Source organism: Solea solea, chromosome 19 (genome assembly GCF_958295425.1).
Source record: "Solea solea chromosome 19, fSolSol10.1, whole genome shotgun sequence".
Taxonomy (NCBI): Eukaryota; Metazoa; Chordata; class Actinopteri; order Pleuronectiformes; family Soleidae; genus Solea; species Solea solea.
In genome coordinates this window covers 4,578,907-4,606,620 of record NC_081152.1, presented here as the reverse complement: position 1 = coordinate 4,606,620, position 27,714 = coordinate 4,578,907, and the positions used below count along the sequence as shown (strand labels likewise).

Below are 27,714 nucleotides of genomic sequence, written 5' to 3'. Positions count from 1 at the left end.
TAATTTTACTTTGCAATTCTGTTTAATATCATAATGAATATCTTATATTGCCCACCGTCTACTAAATAGTTATTTTTCCCACTTTTTTTCCCTCTATGTCGGCCCCCACTTGACCAGACTAGATGCTCATTGGGTCATTTGAGTTTGACACCCCTGACTTAAAGGAATACTTCACTTCACTTGCATTTAGCTTTGTATTACTAGAATAGTGGTAGTATTTTTTGAAAAATTGTGCTTCCCAACCTCAGTTTCCCTGAGTTGAGAAATATCTTCATTATTTTCTTTGTTACGTGCCCACTGGGTGGACACTGTTTACATTCTGGGAATGAGGTCCCGCCCCCCACGAGTGGGTCTAAAAATTAGCGCTGCAGTTTCAAGGCTCGGACCAAGTGTCAGTGGTGGGCACGTAACAAAAAAAAGAATGACAGACTTTTAATTTGCTCTCATCATCCTCCTCTTTCTCACATTTCTTCAGACACTGGAAGAGTGATAATAGATTAAGACAAGGTGACTCTAACTATTATTTATTTAATTTATTATACTTTATTGTGCTTTGTTTCATTTTCTACTCCCTCCAGTCAAAACTCCTCCTGGGTTTTGGGAGTTATAATATAAGAGAGACCTGAAATCCAGCAGAAATCCCTCACATTCACATTTATTTACAGTTCAGTCGACAATGACAGATAGATAAAAAAACACACAGCTGGCCTGACCCTTGAACGGATTTTATGAAAATAAAAGAAATCTGAAAACAGAGAAATACAATTTTTGATCAACATTTCCATAACAAACTAAAAATATAATAAAATCCATCAGTTACATTTTTTTTTATTAATTGGTTGCCAGATAATACTGAAGCTGATGGGTTCTGAGATTGGTATTTAAACGATGTACGGACATAAAAAATAGTTTTTTTTCCCTTTCCTGCCGACAGCAGCGTCAAAAAGCTAAAAAAAAAAAAAAAGTGCAAATACCTGAAACCACAGTGAGAAAGTTACAAATCAGTAACACGTGTCGTAAACACTTCATTTGAACCGATGAGCGCTTTAAAGGATTGAAAAAGAAGGACCTAGACGAAATCTGTCCCTGAATAAATGTATAACATTTTTCAATAAACCCATCCCGTATGGCTGCTCATCACTGCCTTCTCCATCTAAGCCCAGGGTCCCCAGGCTCCCCTGGAAGTCGGGTCACACCTGGGGTCAGATTTGGGGTAGTTAATGGGCAAGGCACTCTTCTGGTATTGGCTGAGTCTTTTGAGGAGATAATCCACCACACCAGCGAACCGATCTGATAAGTCGTATCTCTCCTGAGGATCTCTCTCTACGTCAAAGAGCATTACAGGCTTCAGTCGGTCACTCTGCGACAGGCTTGTGTTGTGGGGGGGCCGAGGGAACCACTTGTCACACCCTGGAAGTACAAGGATGAAGGGCATGAGCAGCAGTGGTGGTACAGTCAAGGGTCAGTCATCGTCTATTCAGTTGTTGAGTTCTACAAAGTGTGAATGCACCATGTGAATGTACCTTGAATCACATTTGGAGGCTGTTTCGGACAAACTGTGTGTGCAACTACAAATCTATCCTCAGGACGATTTATCACCCGATTTATTCTTTTTCTGGCTGGTTTGAATCTTATATCCTTCCCCTCTCTCCTCACTTCATCACCTCATGAATTCACAAATTCACCAACAATCAGTCTTACAGTCTCACTGCCTCTTTGTACAGTTCTGGCTCCATGTGTGCTTCATTTTCCACTCCGCACTTTGACTAAACATGTCATTATGGGTGACAGAGGACACTGACCTGGGTTGCCAGTCAGCAGCTTCCAGTTAGAGACTCGAATAGCAGCGTGAATGGACACATTGAAGCTATACTGTGTCCAGGGTTCTCTGCTGGCCACCTCAGATAAAGCTAACCGATACTCCTCGTCTTGACCTGCAGAGAGAAGAGGACAGAGCTGATCATCAAAGTCATCCATCTACAAAACAATCAGAAAGGTTAGGTGGTTAAAAGGTTATCGGACAACGATTGTAATGTAAGACACCCTCTGTAAAGTGTAAAGTTAGTGTTGGAAGACTGTGACAGTAAATATTTTAGGAAGAAAAAGATGTCCTTTGGGAAGCAGCAGTAATCTAGTGATTGGAAAAGTGACATAAACAATAAAGGTTGAAAAGCTGTCATTTCTTGAAGACTGTACAAGCAAACCTATAAAAAAAAACAGTTTATATGATCAAATTACACGTGTCAACTGCAGCCTCCTGCTGCATTATGAAGAGAATGAACGGTCAGTGGAAAAGGGAACTTACATGGAGTTTCGTCTTGAAACATAGGGTCGATGTTGTGCAACAGCTCCTGTCTGGGTGAGGGAAGCCCATAGCTGTAACATAAGAGTAAGTGTTCCTCGTAAACACACGATTGCACGAAGGGAACAGTCCGAGCAGTGAATTCCCAGATCTGTGAGAATCTTTATTCCCCCGCTCACCTGATCGATTTCCACATGTCGAATCCATCCAGGGGCTTTGTGGTGTTGATGCTCCCTCCTGCCAGGCCAACAAATGTAGGCAGCCAATCAGAGATGTGGATGAGTTTGTCGCTGACACTTCCAGGTTGTTTGAGTAGCGGGCTGGCGACAAATCCAACTCCACGGACCCCGCCTTCCCACAGTGACCATTTCCGGCCTCGCAGTGGCCAGTTGCTGCCACCAGTCATTGTCTGACCTCCGTTATCTGCCAACATGAGACAGCCAAGACTTCAAAAACCTCGCCCGACGGAAACAGTATCGTTCAGTACGATAAACATACCTGTCGAGAACACAAGCACCGTGTTGTCCCAGAGTCCAGCCCGATGCAAAGCCTCTGTGATGTTGCCCACAGCTTGGTCCATAGCTGACACCATGCCAGCGTAGATCCTGCGATCATGGTTTTCGATGAACTGGTAAGGTTTCATGTATCGCTCTGGCACCTGCATGGGAGAATGGACGGCCTGCAGGGCCACGTAGAGGAAGAGTGGCTAAAAACAAACAAACAAAAGAGGACATGTGATGGTTCCTCTTCTCTGTGACTCAGAAAAAAAAGCTGGTTCTGAAACTCTAAGTCAAAGGTCTGGACAATCATTAAAGCAGCAGTAGGCAGGATTGTTTTGGGAACACAGCTCATCTCATATGTTTCATTTGTGACAGGTGATGAGACGCAATCTCTGGTCCAGTAAAGGTAAAAACCTTTGGGGACACTTTGTCTGGACATTAAAGGGCTTTTTTCAGGGTTAGGAATAGAGTTAAAATTGGGTTTAGGCCCTTAGTTGTAATGGTTAAGGTTAAGGGAATGCATTATGTCTATGATGTGTCCTCACCAAGCTATAGAAACAAGTTTCTGAGCGTGTGTGTCACCTTGTTGGAGTTGTGGTTTTCGATGACACTGGTGGCCTTTTCGCTGAACAGCTCCGTTGAATATTGTCCTTTGTATGTAGTAGCGACCTCTTCTCCATCCCTCAGGTCCAAGGCACAGAAACTCTTATTTAAAGCAGAGTCGGAAGCACAGCGTATATGACTGTAGTAGTCCTCGCCGCCTGTCAGGTAGCCTGCAGGAAGCAATGAGCCCAAAAACAATTGGTTAATGTTATGATTCGTGCAGCTTTCTAGTTAATTGCCTTTTCTATGTGGGGTTTGCATGTTCTCCTCATGTGCACGTGGGTTTTCTCCAGGTATTGCATTCTAAATTGACCTTAGTGTGAGTGTGAATTGTTGGTCTTTGTGTGTCCAGGACGTAACCTGCCTTTCACCCTCTGTCAACTCTCCACAAAATCCTAATGTGGAGGATAAACCAGCAGACGATCGCTGTTTCTTATGATGCATACTTCTCTATAGATGTGTCCTTGTGAAACTCCAAGTACGCAAGTACACAAGGCAATTAATCAGGTCTCTATAGAATATGTATGTGTTTTAAGTATAGCATTACTGTGGAAAATTGATAACCAATGAAAACATTATCTATGCTACATCACATGAACTTATATAAAGATAAATCATCTTTCTCAACACTTTAAAATATACAAACCAAAGTATGTATCAAAGCCCCGGCGGGTGGGCAGACAGTCCTTCTTGTACATGCCCAGGTGCCACTTGCCCACCATGTGTGTAGCGTAGCCGGACTCCTTCAGATACTGGGGCAGCAACTTCTCATCCAGAGGTACACAGTAGGGCTGACAGGGCCAGATAATCGCGTGTTGCATACCTGTGTGAATCTGCAGAGGAGAACATTTATACTTTGTTTATGTTTGAAAAGCACACAGAGCCAAGACGGATCTAAGAGGCTATGTGGGGACAGAAATGCAAACAGACGTTTCAGAACAAGTGAGGCAACTTTATGTCACGCCGCTTGACGTAAGACTAGAGGGATGAATAAACAACTACAAAAATCCATCAACTATTATGATGCATCATCAGGTCTATGTGGGATAATTAATTAAGAGATAAAAACAGTATCTGTGATTTCAGCTTCTTAAATCTGAAAGTGCTCTAGTTTCTTTCGTCCTCCGTGAAACTGAACTGAAAATGTTGGTTTGTAGTCAAAACAAGACATTTGAGGAAGTAGCTGGTTGGCGGTTTGAGAAACATGTTTCAACATTTTCTGACATTTATAGTCATTTATGAATTGAATAAATACTGGGCTGGTAAATTCATAATGAATCTAATTGTTTATTACATCCACAATCAGATTTGTTCATTAATATGTCCACTTTTTAGTCTCTTTTATTTGCACCTGAGAGAGCAGATGGACTGTTATTAATGATAACTAAGGATAATGAATGATACATACACTTTCATTGTTCAATGTACACTCAGGTATTAATGCTAAAGATGCACAATATTTGACTTTTTACTGATATCCAATATGCCGATATATTGGGAGTGCTTGGGCTGATAACTAATAAAGTGTATATAGAGCAAATGTGTATAATCACAGTATTGTCAAATGAGACAATTTGAAGTGGGATAGGATGAGTTACTGAAATTGTACGATTATTGTGTGTTACTGTGTTTTATGGGAGCGGCAGCTAGCCCACTGCTCTTTGAGTGCTTTCTAGAATTAATAATAACAATAATAATAACAAGTTGAAAGTGGACAGTAATGTTTGCTTCTTTACTTGGATGAATGGAAGGTGCACAGAAGATAAACAACATAAAAAAACATTCATGTTGTCACATTTCATAGTGATAATCAAAGCCAAACAAACAACAATGACACTGGTTTGGAGTAAATAACACAACTATGATTAATGCATTTTAAAGTGTTTCATTTGTATCAATAATAGTCTGATGGGAGGGGGCCCCACAAATCAAATTCAGCTTAGAGCCCCAAACAGGCTTGGACCAGCCCTGGTGATAATGACAGTACTTTTTAAACATTTAAAGTCATTAATTTCGTCACCAGCACTGTATTAACCACCAGTATCGCACTTCTCCTCTCGCCTGACCAGGAAACTAAAGCACGGCCATGAGCAGCAGAGGGCGGGGGCTCTCACCTGGTACCTCCCGGTCATGAGCTGGTTGCGGGAGGGGGTGCAGATGGGCTGGACGTAGTAGTTCTCCAGACGGACCCCACTGGCTGATATTTTGTCCAGGTTAGGAGTGTTGATTTCTGATCCGTGGTATCCCACATCGTTCCAGCCGTAATCGTCGGCGAGGATTAAGACTATGTTTGGCTGCTGAGCAACAACAACCACAGGGAAAGCAAAGAAACACACAAGCAGGAAAAGTCCCTCACTCATCTTAGTGTCGCAGTCACACAGCGGCTTAAGTCTCACCGAGTCCACGACCGAGACAAGCAGCTCAGCATGTGACCTACATACGCATCACTTGGAACCTGTTTTTATTTATTAAAACCACCCACGGAACTTTAACCGCTCCCGGCTCATAATTGCTGTCAAGTCATGTGCTCGTGCCTCTTCCTGTGACGTACCCGGAAGTCAGACACTTTTTCGGAGCCGTCCGCGTTCTCGACTTGCTCGGCGCGTTCACGAACAGTTAAAGGCGTGATGGGAGTAACACAGTATTGACAGCTGCTGAGAAAGAAGAACTATCTTGTTTACTGTGATATTTAAGAATTTAATATGACATATTTTCATACATGTTATTTCACAATGCTGTATTTAGCATCTAGTGTATTTGTGATGCATTTTAAAAATGTTGATCCGCCCCAGCTCGTCATTTAACGGACATATACTGTATGATAATAATCAAAGTTACTGTCAACTGAAAAAAACACATTGTATAACATTTTCTGTTAACTGTATGTTTATTTGACATCATCAAACTTATGAGTAAACACATTTTAAATAATTCTACTACTGTATGTAATGTTGTTGTCCAATAATGTTGCTTTCACATTTATAAAGCTCACAACCAATCAACAATATTATTATTGTTATTATTATTATTATTATTGTTATTAGTAGTAGTAGTAGTATCATCATTCTTACATTGATATTATATTAATACAATAATCATAACATATTAAAATAAAGCCAGAACACCTGCAGACTCATGATCATATTGTTAGAAACAATAACAAAGTGTTAAAAGTAGTTTTATAACTCCAGATTAGTTCACTCAACCTGTTTATCTTCAACTCTAATTCACAAGTTCAGTAACTTTATGAACTGATAGTGACGATAAGACCTAAAACCTGCTTTGTCGTAATATTTTAAATAAATAAATTTAAAAAATGTAAACGAAATCCCCCATTTCCTTAATTTATTCAAATAAAGTTTTCCTATCGTGTGGTTCACTGACAGTAGCGCCGTTCCCGAGACGCCACATGACCGCGCTTTGGCGTGCTCGTACTCAGCTGTGACGTCACTCTGGGAAATAAGATTTTTTCCGGGCTTTTTATGGCCTTTAGGAAAGTTATACAAATATGAAACTCTATGGATAGAAAATATAGAATCTAAAGATCTATAAAAGCCTCTCAATGTGTCCTGTGGACACTTTTACAGGCGTCTCTTTTACAAAGTGGTCAAACGGAAAAACTGCTTTTTGGGCCGCATGAGTATTTGTTGTTGCAGTACCATGAAAACAACTGTCTGAGGGGGCGCTGCACCTATACAGTTGCCCAGGAGCCGTGCTTGTGATTTGCGGAACCGGGAGCGGTTAAAGTTCCGTGGGTGGTTTTAATAAATAAAAACAGGTTCCAAGTGATGCGTATGCAGGTCACATGCTGAGCTGCTTGTCTCGGTCGTGGACTCGGTGAGACTTAAGCCGCTGTGTGACTGCGACACTAAGATGAGTGAGGGACTTTTCCTGCTTGTGTGTTTCTTTGCTTTCCCTGTGGTTGTTGTTGCTCAGCAGCCAAACATAGTCTTAATCCTCGCCGACGATTACGGCTGGAACGATGTGGGATACCACGGGTCAGAAATCAACACTCCTAACCTGGACAAAATATCAGCCAGTGGGGTCCGTCTGGAGAACTACTACGTCCAGCCCATCTGCACCCCCTCCCGCAACCAGCTCATGACCGGGAGGTACCAGGTGAGAGGAGAAGTGCGATACGGGTGGTTAATACAGTGCTTGTGACGAAATTAATGACTTTAAATGTTTAAAAAGTACTGTCATTATCACCAGGGCTGGTCCAAGCCTGTTTGGGGCTCTAAGCTGAATTTGATTTGTGGGGCCCCCTCCCATCAGACTATTATTGATACAAATGAAACACTTTAAAATGCATTAATCATAGTTGTGTTATTTACTCCAAACCAGTGTCATTGTTGTTTTTTGGCTTTATCACTATGAAATGTGACAACATGAATTTTTTTTATGTTGTTTATCTTCTGTGCACCTTCCATTCATCGAAGTAAAGAAGCAAATATTGCTGTCCACTTTCAAATTATTTTTATTATTTTTTTTTATTATTAATTAGAGAAAGCATTCAAAGTGCAGTGGGCTAGCTGCCGCTCCCATAACACACAGTAACACACAATAATCGTACAATTTCAGTAACTCATCCTATCCCACTTCAGATTGTCTCATTTGACAATACTGTGATTATACACATTTGCTCTATATACACTTTATTAGTTATCAGCCCAAGCACTCCCAATATATCGGCATATTGGATATCAGCAAAAAGTCAAATATCTTCCATCCTTGGCATTAATTACTGAGTGTTCATTGAACAATGAAAGTGTATGTATCATTCATTATCCTTAGTTATCATTAATAACAGTCCATCTGCTCTCTCAGGTGCAAATAAAAGAGACAAAAAAGTGGACATATTAATGAACAAATCTGATTGTGGACGTAATAAACAATTAGATTCATTATGAATTTACCAGCCCATTATTTATTCAATTCATAAATGACTTGTTTGATTAATGTAATGTCAGAAAATGTTGAAACATGTTTCTCAAACCACCAACCACCTACTTCCTCAAATGTCTTGTTTTGACTACAAACCAACATTTTCACTTCAGTTTAGTTGATGGATTGTTGTAGTTGTTTATTCATCCCTCTAGTCTTACGTCAAGCGGCGTGAAATAAAGTTGCCTCACTTGTTCTGAAACGTCTGTTTGCATTTCTGTCCCCACATAGCCTCTTAGATCCGTCTTGACTCTGTGTGCTTTTCAAACAAAAACAAAGTATAATTGTTCTCCTCTGCAGATTCACACAGGTATGCAACACGGGATTATCTGGCCCTGTCAGCCCTACTGTGTACCTCTGGATGAGAAGTTCCTGCCCCAGTATCTGAAGGAGTCTGGCTATGCTACACATATGGTGGGCAAGTGGCACCTGGGCATGTACAAGAAGGACTGTCTGCCCACCCGCCGGGGCTTTGATACATACTTTGGTTTGTATATTTTAAAGTGTTGAGAAAGATGATTTATCTTTATATAAGTTCATGTGATGTAGCATAGATAATGTTTTCATTGGTTATCAATTAAAATATTGATAACCAATTAATCAATGTGAATTGATTAGGGTACATCCTGGACACACAAAGACCAACAATTCACTCAACTCACACTAAGGTCAATTTAGAATGCAATGTCTGGAGAAAACCCATGCACACATGAGGAGATCTTGCAAACTCACTCCCACACAGAAAGGGCCTGGTTCAGACCGGGGTGCAGACCCAGACCTTCTTGCTGTGAGGCAACAATTCAATTCTTTCTAGTTGTTAGTGGTTGAGCAAGAACAGAACAATGTTTAAATGTGTTTTATAGAGTGAATCCAACAGAACCCTTAAAAAGTAAAGGGACAAAATAGAATTTAACAGCCTGCGTTGTCTCAGCTGCACGAATCATAACATTAAGCAATTGTTTTTGGGCTCATTGTCTCCTGCAGGCTACCTGGCAGGCAGCGAGGACTACTACAGTCATACATCCTGTGCTTCCGACTATGGTTTAAATGAGAGTTTCTGTGCCTTGGACCTGAGGGATGGAGAAGAGGTCGCTACTACATACAAAGGACAATATTCAACGGAGCTGTTCAGCCAAAAGGCCATCAGCGTCATCCAAAACCACAACTCCAACAAGGTGACACACACGCTCACAAACTTGTTTCTATATCTTGGTGAGGACACATCATAGACATTACAACTAAGGGCCTTTTTTCTGAGTCACAGAGAAGAGGAACCATCACATTTTGTCTTCTTTTTTTGTTTTTTGTTGTTGTTTAGCCGCTCTTCCTCTACGTGGCACTGCAGGCGGTCCATTCTCCCATGCAGGTGCCAGAGCGATACATGAAACCTTACCAGTTCATCAAAGACAATTATCGCAGGATCTACGCTGGCATGGTGTCAGCTATGGACCAAGCTGTGGGCAACATCACCCAGGCTTTGTATGAGGCTGGACTCTGGGACAACACGGTGCTTGTGTTCTCGACAGGTATGTTTCCGTCGTGCGAGGTTTTTGAAGTATTGGCTGTCAAACGTGTGATGAATGAGGGATAATGAACTGGTTGTTATTATATAAAAACATGAAGAGGAGACACAAGGTGGCAGTTCTTTTCTACGCTTTATATACTCCGCTGAATAGACTCATAAGCACAGGTGAGGTAGGCAGGTACCTGCTCGGAGGGAGAAGAAAAGGAAGGAGGAGGACAACAGAGAAACTGATACATAACAAGCTCGAAACTCTGTTTACCAAAGTTGTTTCTAACAGCGTTGTTGGTCATACCGGTTCGTGGGTAAATGCAGCTCGTTTTCTGCCGGAACAGCGTGCGATTGCTGTGTTCACACAAGCCCATTAGAACCGATCTAGGGGAGAAACGCTATGAAAGCACCCTAAGAGTCGATTATAGGATCTATGCAGGCAAAATAAGCAAGTGTCATTTATCAGACAGAAAAAAAACCTAACTAAAAAGTAATTGACAGATTGTTTATTAATGAAAATATTAGTATTTTTAAGTAGTGCCAGAATAGAAAACAAATCAGTAGAGTAAAGTAGAATTAAATTATATGTTTAATTCTCAGGTTGTCCACTAGAGACCAGTGTTCCGCTGTGTTTGTTTCATTTGCAGAAAGAGGGGGAGGACGACGACACTTGGCTCATGTATCTTCTGCTGGTGCCGCTTCTGTTGACTCTTGAAAAATATCCCTGCTTTTAACCTTTGGGAGAACATAATAAGGCCAAGATGAGTCTCAAGCCATTATGTAAACATGTGCCTACTCATTTGTTTCCACATGTGGAACTTATAATGAATTGCATCTGAAGTAGGTAATTCCTTTTAAGGGTTATTTTTAGGGGTTTAAATGGGTGATTAGAGGAGAGGAACAATGCTGTGAGTAAAGTGTGAGGTTTTCTTTTATGGATGCAGTGTGTAATAGGTGGCCTGTTTCATTGTACTTCTGCACATTTACGTTGGCTCTGTCTCACAGGATTCTGCCCGCCATATGCTTTTCACTGGTTATATAATCTCTAATGTGACCAAAATATAATTCATTAATAACGGCTTAATCGTCCCTTTACTGAAAGGTTATCTAAAAAAATATCAAACAACGGCTTTATTAGGGATTTTTCCATATGTGTCAAGCCCAATGGGAAAGAAATGAGCCCTGAACTTGTTCCTTTATAATGAAGTGTTCAGCCAGCTGACGGCCTCACTGGGACTCCGCTCTGAACAAATGAGCGAGAGAGACACAGTGGATGTGTGTGTTGGGGGGTGTGGGGGGAGGAGGGGGGGAGAGAAGTGGTCAGCAGAGAGCCAGAGCAGCTTGAAAAGGCATTTAAGGGGCTGACGGTCTTTTCCAGAACAGTTCAGGAATCGACACAGACTACTTCCTGCACTTGGGTGCATGACAGTCGGCCACTGAAAGGGGAGCTTTGGCTGAATATGATTGGTCGAGACTGTTTATACTGGACTGACTGATTGAGAGGATGACAATCAGCTGGCTCTGTGTGTGTGTGTGTGTGTGCAGTATGTGTAATGTGTTGGATGTTGTGCAGGACTATCTGTCGAGTTGGGGGAGACAAACGGATGAACATGACTGTTCACGGTCTTGGATGAAGGTTGTACAAGGTACTGGACACCTGAGACACAGAGACACGTGTCTTGACTGGAGAACATGGCTGCCAGTGGATGTTCACTGCTTTATCTCGATGTTGGACTGGAAACTTTACTTGTATGTAGCGTTTTGGCATAAAACCACGAGTCATGTGGAGCTGATTCGCTTTATTTGACGCTGGTTGAATATAGTGGGTGTTTGTTTATAAAAGTTATAATGCTGCAACTAACGATTATTTTCATAATCCCATAATCTGACGATTATTTTCTCGATGAATCGATTGAAAAATGTTGAGCGGTGTTCGTCAAACCTGGAAATGATGTTGTTCTCAAATGTCTTGTTTTGTCCACAAACCAAAATGATTCAATTTTAATGATTTCTTTGTTGTCCAGAGTAAAGAAACGAAGAAAATACTCACATTTAAGAAGCGTAACAATCAGAAATTTTGTTTTGATCATGAAAGAAGCTTTGAACCGATTGATCGATTATCAAAATAGTTGTCGATTAACGTAGTAATCAATTACTTGTTTCAGCTCTATAATGCACTACAACTTTGATTAGTCTAGATCCTTGTTAACATTCTAATGTAAAACCCTGTATTTGCCTTTGTCTCGTTTTCCCTCCTCATGTTGGCAGATAACGGGGGTCAAACAATGTCTGGTGCCAGCAACTGGCCACTGCGAGGCCGGAAAGGGACCCTGTGGGAAGGCGGGGTCCGTGGCGTGGGATTTGTCGCCAGCCCGCTACTGAAACAACTCGGAACTGTCAGCGACAAACTCATCCACATCTCTGATTGGCTGCCTACATTTGTTGGCCTGGCAGGAGGGAGCATCAACACCACAAAGCCCCTGGATGGATTCGACGTGTGGAAAGCGATCAGGTGAGCGGGGGGAAAAAGCTCGGACTCGGACTGTTCCCTTTGTGGCAGGTCAGCCTGTGGCCTGCAGTGGAAGCAGGAATGAGAGCAGCTCTTGAGTTGTGACAGTCTACCCTCTCTGTGTGCCCCTTCCTGAGTCTTTCCCAAACTCCCTCACGCTCAAACTGCCTCTGCCTGTCTCCCTGTCTCCCTGTCTCCCTGACCCAGCGTCTTTTTCTTATAGGAGCTCCTGCTTCTTCAATAAGCCCTTTGTTACTGTGGCAATAGGAGCTCAAAGAGAAGGAAATTCCATCAGTCATTCTCACACAAATCCACAGTCCCTCCATCCTTGTTGTTTTTTTATCATGACCCACTCTCCATCCGCAGCTTTGTCTCTCACAACTGTGAAAGCTACAAATCCTACTATGTTGAATTATTTATATCTATAGATATATCAGCAGTATTTTAGTGATTAAACAAGTCGTCCGTTCTCACATTTGTGCGTGGTCATCACATCAGCTGTCACTGAGACTCTTTATGTTTGTAAACTAAATGTGGACACCACAGTGGAGGAGGTGAAATTGAGGCCTGCAGCAGAGCTCCAGCAGAAAATCAAGGCTCAGCCAGCACCGCAAACTACTACTCACGTAGTCTCTACATGACTCGGTCGGCCGGCGTACGTCAGCTGACCCAAAACGCTGCTCGCGCCGCTGTGCGAGCCGCACAACAACACTGGGGAACAAACTGCTGTTTGTTTTCACTGCTTTACGCTTTCACGTTGTGTTTCATTGGCTCACCGCTTCCAGACAACGGCAGCCTGACAGCTTGGCCCGTGAAATAGGAACCAAATGAAAGTTAAACAGTAGGCAGGGCAGGCAGCAGAGAGGGAGAGTTATTTTAGTTGTGTTATCACACACTGTGGTCAGTGAGAGCGGTGCGCTTTCTCGGTGGTGGAGTGCGGTCGGAGCATGTGACTGTGCCTGGTGAACAGCGGCCAGCTGGTTCATATTTACAGCTCCGAGTGGACCTCGCAGTCCATGTGTTCCACGTTGTTGTGCATGTGTGTATCTTTTGGTTGTGTGTTTTAAGAGGAACACTTACTCTTGTGTTACAGCTATGGGCTTCCCTCACCCAGACAGGAGCTGCTGCACAACATCGACCCTATGTTTGACGACTATACTCAATGTAAGTTCCCCTTTTCATTGACCGTTCATTCTCTTCAGAACGCAGCGGGAGGCTTGGGTTCAACCAAGAGATCAAAATTGCGGGTAAAGTCCGGAGATTTGAATCTGAACATTTCTTTAAGTGTACTATTCACACATGACAACCACAGCGGGGCCACACCGATGGCCCCCGCAACGTGGCGTTGTATCGGTGCTTCGACAACGGGGACGGCGACATTGAACGCAACACGGCACAGCAGACCCCAGACAACAATGGAGGACATCCAGCAGCTCTTTTTTTTGAAACACAGATCTTGAGGGAGTTAGGTTACGTTATAAAGGTTTATTCTAGGCTAATGAAAACCAAAAGTATTTAAGTAATAATGATTATTTGATTCATCGATTATTGACTATTTTCTGGCGTCTTTGCTCCATAAGAAATCATTAATACTGAATAGCTTTGGTTTGGGGACATAACAAGACGTTCAAGAACGTCATTATTTCCAGGTTTGGTGAACACCGATCAACATTTTCCAACATTTTCTTTACGGACCAAACAAGGACTCGATTCACCGAGAAAATAGTTGACAGATGAATTGAAGATAAATCCAAGATCTTACAGACTCTGCTGGTCTTCTATCTTCTCCTGCAGCTCCCATCAGGCCCATTTCTAAACACATACTGAGGAATATCATTATATAATCGTCCTTTTAGAGGATAAATCGGAATATTTTGTTGAGTTCACTGCAAAAACGGCGTTCTCAGCTGCACCTGTTGGATCCGGAGTTGTTCAGAAACCTGTGAACTGTGCTGGAATGTTTTCTTAAAACTGCGTTCATTTGTTTTCATTTAAATTTACTGGCACAACACTCATGGTTTCCAGAGGATGAAGCTCAGTTATCCCCTTGGCTGTCGACTACATCCCCTTTAATTATCTGCTGACCTTGCATCACTCTGGGAACCACTAGTTTAACTCCCATCCACCTACCCATTATCTATGTATGGGGCAGATGCCTGAGGCCGGAGAGGAGGGGTTCACAGTGGGCAGGTCACCACAGTCTGTCACAGGACAGATGATCCTTCACCACTCCAGACGACTCAGAGTCACCAGTTAACCTCAGCAGTATGTTTTTGTACTGCGGGAGGAAACCTGTGCAGACTCCTGGCCGATTTTAAACGCTCTGGGCTCTTGATAACCTGAGCCCTCTCATTTACCGGCGCTACCCCCTTTCTATTATTGTGTTCCTTCTTTCCTAATGATGTAATTCCACTGTTTCCACTCTCTCTTTTACCCAACAAGGCCACAAGTATCAAGGCCTCATTGTTTGAGCCAGTACTCACAACAACCAGACATTGTAAAATCCAACTGACGCAAGTAAAACAGAGCGGGGAAGTGGATTACATAACATCTGACTAAACCCCAGCGTTTTAGCCTATTAGAAATTAACTAAACTAACACTCACTGGTGTGTCTGGATGACCGTCAGTGGAGCTGATAGATTAAAATGATTGTGTGTGTGTGTGTGTTTTTTGTATTTTTTTTATCTCTGGAATGTGCACTGATGACATCAGGTTGAAAATGTAATCAGTCAATGTTGAAAGTCTAATCAGTCGTCTGAGATCGCTGACATTTGTGAGCCGTGTGTGTGTGTGTGTGTGTGTGTGTGTGTGTGTGTGTAAAATAGAAACTCGGTTTCCTGGAAATGAGTGAGTCTTGCAACTGTAAGGTTTTTTTAAGCTGTGAGACACCGTGGAGTGTCTCACAGTCTCATTCTTGTCAAAAGCACTCACTATTAGGTGAACCACAGGGTCCTGGTTCTGTGGCTGGCAATTTCTGACTCTGTGGAGGACGCTGCACCTTTGTTGTACTTTCAGAAATAGTCGAGGGATGGGAGGGAGTGCGTTTTTGTACAGAAATGTTTCACAGATGTAACATAATTGGCACATAGTGGATTTCTAAAGAGAGCAGATGTGTACCGTTTTCATCCCCCATGAAGGTATTGCATAGTGTCTGATTCATCTGCTCTTTTCCAAGGTTTATGGAATCCCATTTTTTCTCTTTCATGTACATTTCTTTCCCTTTTTTTTAATCACATTCTGAATTTGAGTGCCCAATTACCGATGATCAATGGGGATTGGGTACCATGCTCAGGGGTACCCCAGCCCTTGACCTGTTGGGAATTTGAACTGGCACCCCTCCGGTTACAAGCCCATTTCCCTTCTGCTCGGCCATTAAAATATTATAATCTCTTGTCCACAACAAATGTTTGATAGTTTGGTATCGAGCCGTGGTTTATCCTCATGTTTCCTCACCACTCAACTGCATTCTTCAATTATATTTCATGAGGAGGTCCCAGATTATTCCCAGATTACGGGGTTTTGGAGTATATTTTTTTACATCCATCCACGGTCTACTGCTATATCCTCCCTCCTCCCTTCCCCTCTCCATCATCACCATTTAAATCATATGGACGATGAGGGGACCCACTGAAGCGTTCACCCCCATGTTTTATGTTTGAATCTTTATTGTCAACCTCCTCCATGACAACCGAGTGCATTCCAGTGCGAGATCCCTCTTTTCTTCCGCTCTCTTTCCGATGAGCCCGTCTCTCCGTCCCTCTTCATACTTCTTTGGAGTTCTCTATTTAGCTCCCTTTATCTTTACATGCCTCTCTCCTTTCAAGTAACCTTTCAGAATATCCCTCCCCTCTGCTCTTGTGCTGTGTGGGAATAAGGGTCTCAACTAAAAAAGTTTGAACTTGTGGAACGAGAGAGAGAAAGTCTGGACTTTACCCAAGCCCTAAATCACCCCCAACTTTCCTCTCTGGACTCCTTTGCTCTCCTTCTGTCTTCAACCCCCCCCCTTTTTTTCCTTTTTTTCCTTGAGCCTGTTGGTGGATCCCCCTGCTGTGGATTCAGACGAGGGAGGCCATGCACTGAGACTCTCTTGTCCTGTGCTCATGGGAAGAATTAATGTGAGAAAATGGACTGTGTTTCTCACTGTGTCTGAGGACAAAGAGTGAATGAAGACCTCAAATCTAACTCTGACATTTGTAAAGCTCTGAGTAATTTGTCGTACTTGCAAATTCCTCCTTAACCAACAATTCATAATGAATGCATTTTAAATTCATGATCGTGATCTTCATGAATTCAATCATCAATTGTCATAATAGTCGAAGATGCACAGGGAGGACTGTACAATGGCACAGGTGTGCCTAAATACGGACATGTTACCTGGGTAACGTGGGTAATTTGAGCCTTGTTCACACTAGATTTTTTCTTACAGGATTTGCCAAGTTGTGGCTCTTGGGATCTAATTGGCTTAGAGAAAGTCACAGAGTGTGAAATATGCAAAAACGTCCTTCCTGAGACCCGTCTCTGGCCCCTCCATTCGCCTCACACACCCCATGTCATTCTGAAATTTGGTTGAAGTCAGGGATGACTCCGCCAATCACAATGACTCTGAATGTAGTTACTGTGGATTAAGTCAATTAACCCTCTAACTCAGGGGTGTCAAACTCAAATGACCTGGGGGCCAATGAGCATCTAGTCTGGTCAAGCGGGAAAAACATCGAGGAAAAAAGTGGGAAAAACAACTATTTAGTAGCCGGTGGGCAATATAAGATATTCATTATGATATTAGACAGAATTGCAAAGTAAAAGTGCTTGTTTTGATATAAAAAACCATATTTATGATGCACAAAAACGGAGAATTAAATTGAAAATTTAGCAAATAATGACGAGGATAATTGTAATTAAAACAGCTTAAATATATGTTATTTCATGTTGAGTGTAATACATTTAATAAAGCTATGATTACAACCGAATGTCTTATTACTATTATAAAAATATTGCCGGCAAATACATTGAGTCTTATATTCTGTCTCTATTCCATCACCTTGCACAGTGGTGGGCGGGCCTCATGTAATCGATTGGAGGGCCACATGTGGCCCCCGAGCCACCAGTTTGACACATGTGCTCTAACTGGTAATCATTTACATCCCCGCTCTTGAGTTACCAGCTTAACGAGATTTTAAGAGCTGATTTTTTTAACGCCTGACCTGTGATACGTTTGGTTCAGAGTTGGCTGCACGTGCATGTGCATGTGCACGTGTGTGTGCATGTGCATGTGAAAAGATCAGGAAACCCGCATGTCATTTACACAACAAGCAGTGAGGATTTCACTGTCACAGCTTTTAACATGTGGTCGCAAAAAGTGCTGAGATCTGAAATCTTTGAATTCTCCCGTCGTGTCGCTGTGGTCGATTCGGCTCTATAAAACGGGAACTTTGGGTGGGTGGAGCTTTTCTGTCCATATGCAAAGGATGTGAGGAAGTAGTTGTTTTTGACAGCGTGAGGAGGCCAAAATCTGTCTAATCGGGACCATATTGTTGGGGTCAACCCACGGCATGGACCTGAGAATTCTCTCAAGGCCAGAAAAAAAAAAAGTCCATTGGAACACAAATACTGGGCTAGAGGCTTCAACAAATAAATAACGAATAATTTTACAAGCATCACATACACCAACACCAAGTTGGATACACAGATTTTTACCAGGTTAGAAAAACTGGTAAAATAATTCAGTATTATGCAGATTTCTGCTGCTTCCTAAAAGATGTCTTTTTAATAAAGACGCATAAGTTCCTCCAACTCAAACCTAACACTTTACAGAGGGTGTTTTACATTCGATAGTTGTCTGATAACCTTTTAATCAGAATTTTTTTTATGATTGTTTTGTAGATGGATGACTTTGATGATCAGCTCTGTCCTCTTCTCTCTGCAGGTGAAGGCAAGGAGTATCGGGTAGCTTTATCTGAGGTGGCCAGCAGAGAACCCTGGACACAGTATAGCTTCAATGTGTCCATTCACGCTGCTATTCGACTCTCTCAGTGGAAGCTGCTGACTGGCAACCCAGGTCAGTATCCTCTGTCACCCTTGACTGTACCACCACTGCTGCTCATGCCCTTCATCTTTGTACTTCCAGGGTGTGACAAGTGGTTCCCTCGGCCCCCCCACAACACAAGCCTGTCGCAGAGTGACCGACTGAAGCCTGTAATGCTCTTTGACGTAGAGAGAGATCCTCAGGAGAGATACGACTTATCAGATCGGTTCACTGGTGTGGTGGATTATCTCCTCAATAGACTCAGCCAATACCAGAAGAGTGCCTTGCCCGTTAACTACCCCAAATCTGACCCCAGGTGTGACCCGACTTCCAGGGGAGCCTGGGGACCCTGGGCTTAGATGGAGAAGGCAGTGATGAGGAATTAATGTGGAATTAATTTCCACATTACAGTTACATTACAGTGATTACAGTTTATTACGTCTAAATCAGATAGTATTGCATCTTTAATCAAGCAATATAAATCACATCATGCTGATTTATGTTTTGTGGGAAATATAGGGTTGTTGTATACAAAACAGAAGCATCGAGGTAAATGTTACACATTTATTAACATTTTTCAATCCTTTAAAGCTCTCATGGGTTCAAATGAAGTGATTGCGTAAACTGTGTTTACAACACGTGTTACTGATTTGTGTCTTCCTCCCTGTGGTTTCAGGTATTTGCACTTTGTTTTCCTGCTCTTGAGAAGCTGGGGCTCCTTATTGTGTCAATCACGAAGCTGCCCAGGAACAAGCAGGCACTATTTAACCTGGTTAAAAAAACTGTGATGCCTCTTGATGGTATTTTTATTTGTTTTTAGCTTTTTGACGCTGCTGTCGGCAGGAAAGCAAAAAAAAACAATATTTTACATCCATACATCGTTTAAATACCAATGTCAGAACCCATCAGCTTCAGTATCATCTGGCAACAAATTAGCCTTTGGGGGCAAGAGCCAGTCATTTGGTATAGATAGTACATATGTGAGCCAAGACTTGTCTTTGCTGTGTCATGTTCACAGTCATTGGAGCAGCAATAGACACGAGAATGTATTTGCAGTTCTTTAAAGGGAATATTTTCTGTTGGGGTTTTCAGCATCTGCATAAATTAACTTAATATTTCTATTATTCTATAATAAGTAGACATCGTGTCCTTCTCACGGATGTGTAGGTTAAGACTCGTCTCACAGGCCACTCGGTTAAAATGATGGATTTTATTATATTTTAAGGTTGTTATGGAAATGTTGATGAAAAATTGTATTTCTCTGTTTTCAGATTTCTTTTATTTTCATAAAATCCGTTCCAGGGTCAGGTCAGCTGATCTGTCATTGTCGACTGAACTGTAAATAAATGTGAATGTAAGTAAGTATCCTGCCTAGTTCTGCTTTAAGTCAAACACTGAACCTTATATCCTTATAGTGGAAGCTAAAATGGGATGCTTTGAAATGGGTAATTAACATAACTGGAGTCTGAGTGGCAGAAATTGAACTTCCTTGATACATACACCCAGTTTGACCTTTGGCTCCTTAGTGTTTGACCTCCTCCTCGCAGCAACATGCAGATGAACACAGGAAATGCTCCCTGCAGAGAGCAGGCGGTCCCGTCCTAATGTGGGCTGTGACCCTTGACCTGCCACTGTGAATTGAATGGCAGCTGAGTCAGGCAAACAACAATGCAGCAGGGTTAGGGTTATTTGACAGCAGCAGCAGCTTCAGCCACGTTCACACTGAACATTAGCGGATAAGCCCAGGATTTGGAACCCAGGTTTACTTTGTGGAAAACAGACTAATTAACATCACTCCCATCATCGAAGGTTGTTGAAAGGAAAAAGAAAGGGGGAGAGGTAGAGACCTGGAACAGAAATGCACAGTACACAGGAGTAAAAGCAGGAATAATCATTTCCAAAAATAACGACTTTTTTATTATTACGACTTTATTCTCCTAAAATTACGACTTTATTCTCGGAAAATTACAACTTTTTCAATATTACGACTTTATTCTTGTAAAATTGCGACTTTTTTAATATTACCATTATATTCTTGTTTAAAGGGGACATATTATACCCTATTTCCCCCATTACAATAGTTCCCTGGTGTCCTAATGAACATGTCAGTGACATGCCTTGGTCAAAATACCATAAGGATGAAGCATCATAGCAGTTCAATAACCCTGCTAAGCCCGCCCCTTTCAGAACGCTCGGTTTTCGTGCGTGGTCCCTTTACATGCAAATGAGACACAGGCAAACACACACCCACTTCTTCCAGGGGGTTTCTGATTTGTCCTCGTTACAGCGCTTTACAGCTCTATTCGTCTCCCCCTCCCTCCACTAGTTCTCTGACAATATCAACATGGCAGCGTGCGCAGAAAACAGCCAGAGTGCCGTCACAGGAAGAGACGTTCTACATAAGGATCGAGCCGAACAGTGCCGAACTGTTAATCAGTTAAAAACACTTAGGAACAGCACCACTGATCGCCAGCGGCGCGCGGCGAGCTGCATAAGCTGGCGCTGTATGTTACTGTATCAGACCGGTGACTATGCTCCGGAGACCTCGTCACCGCGGCACCGCTGATCGCCAGCGGCGAGCGGCGAGCTGCCTAAACGCATACAGCGGCCGTTTAGGCGGCTCGCCGCTGGCGATCAGCGGTGCCGCGCTGGCGATCAGCGGTGCCGCGGTGGCGATCAGTGGTGCTGTTCCTAAGTGTTTTTAACTGATTAACAGTATAGTCATATAGAGCATAGTCACCGGTCTGCACCGGAGCTGGCGATCAGTCGCATACAGCGGCCGTTTAGGCGGCTCGCCGCTGGCGATCAGCGGTGGCGATCAGCTGATTTTCACAGAGAGTGCAGCACCTCTGCACAGAGAGTGCAGCACCGCTGATCGCCAGTGGCGAGCAATGCCGCTTGCCGCTGTATATGTGATTGTATCAGACTGAGTCTGTGCTCCGGTCATGGAGGACGTACTGAACAAATATTTTTAATTAGGACGTGTCAGAATGGTCAGTTATGAGCTCTATGTGACCTTTTCTTAACAACGTGTGTGTGTTTGTACGTCGGTGAAATACGTCCCCTGACTAAATACGGCGACCGCTGTCTAGTGCGAACACACGTTTGCTGACTTTATCCGGCACATTAGCTTCATATATCAAATCCTCTGTGGAAGTTTGTGTAAAACACTGTGCTCCACTGTGCAGCCACGAACAGCACACTTGTCCCTCTGCGTTGACATAATACCGCTCTTCCTCCCTCGCCTGCACTCTCGCAGGGACAAGGTGGAGCTAAGGTGGAGCTCTCGAAGTAAACTTACTGGTGGGGCGGTAACATTCGCGGTGAAATGCGCATGCTGACGTCATAAACGCAGGGAATTCAACATCGAGTGTTTTATCGCCTATACTTACACTAAGCGGAACCACGAAAACATGACGGAGTATTCTTTTTCCACACTTTGGTGACTGGTAGGGCCCCCAGAGTCCCAAATATAAGTATTAAAATGGTTAAAAAGTTGATTTTGCGTAATATGTCCCCTTTAAGTACGACTTTATTTTCGTAAAAATTATGACCGTATTCTCCTAAAATTATGACTTTATTCTTGTAAAATGATCATTTAATTTCATAATAGTATGACTTTATTCTCTAACGATTTAAAAAAAAAAAAAAAAAGGCTCTCTACAATTTGGTCCTAATGCTCCATCGTTATTTATTTATTTATTTTATTTACTATAATCTTTGAGTTGTAAAAAGTAAGGTTCACTACAAACAGTCATGGCTATTTACATTGCTCGCAGTCAGAAGATGAACGCGCGTCATAGCGTTGTCCTGGAAAGCACGTAGTCATTTGCATCATTGCGTCAACAATGAAGAAGACAAAGAAGAAATGAGCATGACCACGTGGGCTCTTGGGCATCTTGGTTTTGGTCTGCAGAGAATGCGAGATTTCAGACTCCTGCCACCTTTTCTAGTCCAACCTCTGTGTGAGCTCATTGTGCCGAGACGGCATGAATCGCTCCAGATAATTCACAGTCACAGATAATTCCTCCTGCATGTGCCACCCAGACTTCACCCATCGCCTGGGTGATCCAGACGTTCTCCTCCTGGTTGTGAATGCATCTGTCTCAGATGATCTCCTGCTGCATTTTTAGCACATGAAGTGGAAAATAAATAAATAAATAACCTGTAAGCGTTAATAATTCGCCCCATTGTCAGCTAGGATTGGCTGCAGCTGCCCTGCGACAAGTCTTGATAGCCACGCTTCAAAGGGCTGAAAAGAAAAGGCTCTACTGCTTCATAAAAAGACCTTAATTCATATTTCACTGAATTCTTTGCTGAGTAGCAGTCGTGGTGCCAGTTACTTGTTTAAAATATGAAAACCTAATCTCTATTTTTGTGTATTTTCTCGGTTGTTTTTTTTTACAAATTGGTGGTTTGACGCCGTGAACCGATGCACAAGTGTGTGATGCACGTGTCAAACGTGGCTGTTATATTGAATTTTAAACTGTGATTTTGGTAATAACGGGTGACGACCAGCGGACCGCATATTTATTTGATGTTCCTGAGAAAGCAGCTCTTGCGCCGCCGAAGCCATAAATTTGTCACTCGCTTGTTCTGTTCGTTTACTCTGCAATCAGACCTCTGCATTTCACCATGATGGCATGGTTGATATAATTAGATGTTGCCACTTCTCGCCGTTCGAAACGGAGGCCTGCGAGTTTCTCAGTGTGGCTGCAGACCACTTGTGCATTTCATAGAGCTGGTCTGTGGTGAGCTTCCCCTCCTGACAAGTTATTCCATCCCCCCCCTTCCCCCTCCTCCTCCTTGTGATTATGAGCAGCCAACCTTAGCGGTGTCACACTTGTCTCCCCCTCGTACTTTTTCAAAGCAGGGTTTTGGTGTGTTTTTCGCACTTAATCCCGACTCATGACAAACATGCTCCGCTCTGGCGTCGCCCTGCGACCCTCTCATTTTGTTTTCCCAGCTGTGACAAAGCGCTTTGTGTGCCTCCTGAGAGATATGACCATGTAAAGATATGACAACAGAGCATCTATGACCTTAACTGAGAGAAAAAAAACAAAAAATCCTTCACTCTTAATCTCCATGGTTTTTGGACAGTGGGAGGAAACTGGAGAACCCGGAGAAAACCCACAAACACTGGTCTTTTTGCTACAAGGAAACTATATTATTATATTATCTATATCACTAGTTACCATATGTGTGTGTGTGTGTGTGACGTCACACCCAGACGCTTTGATTGTGAGCACATGTGAAGCACAAAGACGGATGCCACCCTGAATTTTCATCTGCGGTATGTCCACAAGGAGAGACACAAAGCGAAGGTCTCTTGCGGCGAGGTAGACGCTGGAATTCCAAACAAGATCGCGTCTTGTCTCTGCCTCTGTGCCGCTCTCTGCCTGTGAAAACAGATTAAAAATCGTGCTGACCTGTGTGGCCAGGAATGTGTTGAACTTTGAGCCCGGAAGGGGGGAATCCAACGGCTCATCAGGTCTAAGGAAATAAAGAAAAAAAGAAGCATTCAGAGTTTAATGACTTTACTGAAATGAGATGCTTGACGGGTTCTGATTGTTTGTTTTTCATTGACATCAATTCAGCGAGAACTCACTGGGTCTGACTCAAGCACGTTGAATCACTGACTATCAAACTCACATAGGCCCCTTTTCAGACTTGGTTTTTAAAACCTGCCCTCGGTGATCACATCACATCGGGACAGAGACTGTTCACACCTGGAATTAATAAAGCAGATGTGTCTCCAGTGGCCACATTTGATCAGCCATGGCTTCCTTGCTCCCTATTGGGTTACACAATGGTGTCGTGTTTGTTAGCACGACCAACAGTTTGTTTTTGAAAAGCCAAGTCAATCAAATCACATTTGCAACGAGCGGAACCGATAGAAGAACCGGTTCTCGATTCCCATCCCGACCTCTCATAGTCCAAAAACATGGTCAATTGGACACTGTATGTCCAGTGTGTGACCCCGCCTATCGCCCTATGTCAGCTGAGACCCTCATGTGGAGGATAACGTGGTGGAAAACGGATGGATGGATCTTTAGACGTTCATCTGTTATGTTTGTTTTTTCCATCTCTAAGTCAAATTCATCATAACCAGAAATCAGAAAATCCCAGCAGAGCAGCTCAAGTTTGTGTATACATGCAAATCCAGTAGTAAATGTTAGAAAAATGTAATATATTATTATCTTTGTTCATGTAATTGGATTTTATCCCAGGTTTTCATTGAAAGTGCATTGTCTGTACCCGTAAATGTCTGGAAATAGTCAAATCAGAGCTCCAACAGCATTCATTCACAGCATGAATCATCCAGGTACTCGGAGGTAATCAGAGTATTTGTTCTGTCAGTCTGACCATCAAACCAAACTTCACTCAGAGTCACACTGATCCCAACAAAGAGGAACAAGATAGATAACATCGGGGCTGTTATTACTCTCAATAACTGCCCGGTTGTTTTGCCAGAAACTCCCCGACCGAAGTCATGCGACTAACCTTGTGTTTTCCTTCCATTCACGTCTCATTTGACCGACCAAGGAGCACAAATAAGAGGTCACTGAGGTCTGAGGTCCTGGCACCGGTCGCTCCCCTCCTAGTCACAACACTCTCAAAATAGAGCGTTCACACTCGTTGACGGTCGTGCAAACCAAACGTGACAAATCCAGACCTTGCTGTTTCTCTGCCGACTGCACTTCCTCACTCTGTGTTCTTCAAACATACAACACTGTATTGTGTGTTTGTGTCGCATTTGGCCACAATTGGAAACTTCAGATTAGGAGGTGGTGCATTCACAGACTCGTGTGAAAGAAATAATGCTAATAAGTCTGGCTTTCTGCTGTGCAGTGTACAGAATGATGGGGATGAGATACAGATATCTGCCTCAGGATCAAGCTTGAGACCTGGACAAGTAGAAATACTGCTGCTGTTATTATTGTTATTATATAATACTGCATAATAACAGGACACCAAATAAAATGGACCGTGTGCTTCAAGTTTCAATCATTGTTGGAAACTTTAAAGATCATAGGATGATTATTTATTTATTTATTTATTTATTTATTACGAATGAGTATTAGGGCCAAACTGAAGTTTTTAGTTTCATAATATTATGAGAATGAATAATGAATCTTTGGGGTTTCCCAAATAAAAAAATACTTAAGACTATATTCTCGTAAAATTACGACTTTATTCTTGAAAAATTCCAACTTTTTTAATATTACGACTTTATTCTTGTAAATTTACGAGTTTATTCTTGAAAAATTCCAACTTTTTTAATATTTTGACTTTATTCTTGTAAAAGTACGAATTTATTTCCGAAAAATTACGACTTTTTTAATATTACGACTTTGTTCTCCTAAAATTACGACTTTATTCTCGAAAAATTACAACTTTTTCAATATTACGACTTTATTCTTGTAAAATTGCGACTTTTTTATTATTACCATTATATTCTTGTTTAAGTACGACTTTATTCTCTTAACAATTATGACTGTATTCTCCTAAATTATGACTTTATTCTCAAAAAATTCCGACTTTTTAATATTACGACTATATTCTTTAAAAGTATGACTTTATTCTTGTAAAATGACAGCTTTATTTTCATAATATTATGATATATTATGATATTCTCTAACGATTAAAAAAATGTTCTCTACAATTTGGTCCTAATACTCCATCGTTATTTATTTATGTATTTATTTACTTATTTATATCTTAATTTTCAGTGAGGAGTGAGCAGAGTGGAGCAGTGATTGGTGGGTGGGGGAGGGAGCTCGTGGATCAGTCACTCCCATCATCCCAGCGGTGGATTGAGTGAGTGAGTGACCGCGAGACACAGCCCAGCCATTCATTCTTCTGTGATTCCGGAGAAAACGTGGAAGAATGAAGGAGAGACACAGAGAGAGCTGCTGATGCTGGAGAAACAAACAAACAGACAAACAAACAAACAAGCAGAGGATCGCGTCCCACACACGTGAACCTAATCTATAATCCCGAAGAGCGAGAAGTCACAGGAGGATCGACTCACTGTCGCTTTACAGACTCTACACGTAAGTAGCTAACGTTTCTTTTTAAGAGCAGGGACACGAAAATCACACGAATCAGCTCTGTCTGTCTGTCTGTCTGCCTGTCTGTCTGTCTGTCTGTCGCGTGTAGTCGAAAAGTTCTCAGTCTCAGCTGGGTTTGGTTTCTCCCAGAGTTTCCTCTCCGTCTGTTGGAAAACTCGTGGCAGGAAAAGCGAGCAGAGCAGACACAGATGCTCTGCCAGGCAACACACACACACACACACATGCTCATTTTCTGCATTGTTATGGTTTAAACTGGGTGCTATAATATACACATTTAACAAGTAAGCATACAACTTTAAACCAATGCCATGTTTAGTTTTTAAACATCATCTCCAGTTACTCAGGATTGCATTTATCTCTCATTCTCATGCAAACTCTTTGATTATTACATCTTTGGAAAAGTGCTTTTTTTTAAAAAACAAACAAACAAAAAACAGGTTATTGTAATTGTCATGATCGGTGGTATTGGTTTTATTACTGAAATGAATATAAGAGTGAAGTTGTGGACTTGTGCAACATAATCACTTAACCCACTGATTATTTTTGCACAATTAATCGTGAAATAAGCAAAATTGCAATATGAAGAATGTAGCTAAGTATTAGCTTATGAAATCAAGTAAAAAAAACACCTATAATAATATGTTTTGTTTGTTTACATCATACATACAGTGGACATTGACAGGTGATGTGATTTGAGAAGATGAAGAAGAGATGCATAAAGCAAAATTAAACCAGGGAGAGCATTAAACTCTGGATAACAACAAAATAACAACTCTCTTCTTTTGTTACTCATTTAATTGAATTCAAGTTTTTGGTTGTTCACTGAGGCTTTAACTCGCTGCTAAATGCGGGGATGTTCGTGTTGTGGAATATATCTTCTAGAATATTTAGAGTTTGCAAAGACATGAGTTTTAGCCCTATGGTCAATGCAAAATTCAAGCTATAAGCAGTTTCCTTTGTTATATTTATCAAGTTTGTTATTCCATGTGCAATGTTACCCAGTTAGCACCTGCTTATCTTGTCAGGATAAGGATTTGACATGCGTACTTCTCATTACCGTAACTCCTAAAAACTATGGACTTGCAAATGTCAGCTGAGATTGGCACAGCACCCCGTGTGACCCTCATATGGAGGATAAAGTGGTAGAAGATGGATGGATGGATACAGGAAAGCAGAGAAACAGATCTATGCGCTCATATACTTGTCATTACGGTAGCCCTCAGGACTTCTGCGCAACGACCGTCC

At 42.1% G+C, this 27,714-nt stretch overlaps 3 protein-coding genes across 3 annotated transcripts in view; 2 read left to right on the top strand and 1 right to left on the bottom strand.

The window, feature by feature from the left end:
- Nucleotides 1-636: 636 nt before the first annotated feature.
- Nucleotides 637-5,948, bottom strand: LOC131445816 (arylsulfatase B-like). The gene is made up of 8 exons (XM_058616502.1): nucleotides 5,520-5,948; nucleotides 4,052-4,238; nucleotides 3,385-3,575; nucleotides 2,801-3,008; nucleotides 2,482-2,725; nucleotides 2,306-2,376; nucleotides 1,803-1,934; nucleotides 637-1,410 (listed from the first exon to the last, which is right to left on the bottom strand). The coding sequence occupies exons 1-8, from the start codon at nucleotides 5,763-5,765 to the stop codon at nucleotides 1,154-1,156; spliced, it is 1,536 nt and encodes a 511-aa protein (XP_058472485.1). The 5' UTR covers nucleotides 5,766-5,948; the 3' UTR covers nucleotides 637-1,153.
- A 1,191-nt stretch (nucleotides 5,949-7,139) lies between these two features.
- Nucleotides 7,140-19,757, top strand: LOC131446653 (arylsulfatase B-like). The gene is made up of 8 exons (XM_058618037.1): nucleotides 7,140-7,524; nucleotides 8,650-8,836; nucleotides 9,334-9,524; nucleotides 9,668-9,875; nucleotides 12,131-12,374; nucleotides 13,465-13,535; nucleotides 18,296-18,427; nucleotides 18,497-19,757. The coding sequence occupies exons 1-8, from the start codon at nucleotides 7,279-7,281 to the stop codon at nucleotides 18,751-18,753; spliced, it is 1,536 nt and encodes a 511-aa protein (XP_058474020.1). The 5' UTR covers nucleotides 7,140-7,278; the 3' UTR covers nucleotides 18,754-19,757.
- A 6,449-nt stretch (nucleotides 19,758-26,206) lies between these two features.
- lhfpl2a (LHFPL tetraspan subfamily member 2a) overlaps nucleotides 26,207-27,714 on the top strand; it is a 50,593-nt gene continuing 49,085 nt past the window's right edge. Inside the window, exon 1 of the mRNA XM_058617847.1 lies at nucleotides 26,207-26,451. The gene's annotated coding sequence lies outside the window, so the exon portion shown is untranslated. The remainder of the gene's footprint in view (nucleotides 26,452-27,714) is intronic.

What these genes read in the sequence shown, in the direction of transcription:
- LOC131445816 (XM_058616502.1), bottom strand. Translation starts at nt 5,765, where the DNA reads ATGAGTGAGGGACTTTTCCTGCTTGTGTGTTTCTTTGCTTTCCCTGTG. An exon ending in GGGCTTTGATACATACTTTG is followed by an intron (nt 3,576 to 4,051) that starts GTTTGTATATTT and finishes TGCTTCCTGCAG; the next exon opens with GCTACCTGACAGGCGGCGAG. An exon ending in AAAACCACAACTCCAACAAG is followed by an intron (nt 3,009 to 3,384) that starts GTGACACACACG and finishes GTTTGTTTTTAG; the next exon opens with CCACTCTTCCTCTACGTGGC.
- LOC131446653 (XM_058618037.1), top strand. Translation starts at nt 7,279, where the DNA reads ATGAGTGAGGGACTTTTCCTGCTTGTGTGTTTCTTTGCTTTCCCTGTG. An exon ending in TCATGACCGGGAGGTACCAG is followed by an intron (nt 7,525 to 8,649) that starts GTGAGAGGAGAA and finishes TCTCCTCTGCAG; the next exon opens with ATTCACACAGGTATGCAACA. An exon ending in GACGTGTGGAAAGCGATCAG is followed by an intron (nt 12,375 to 13,464) that starts GTGAGCGGGGGG and finishes CTTGTGTTACAG; the next exon opens with CTATGGGCTTCCCTCACCCA.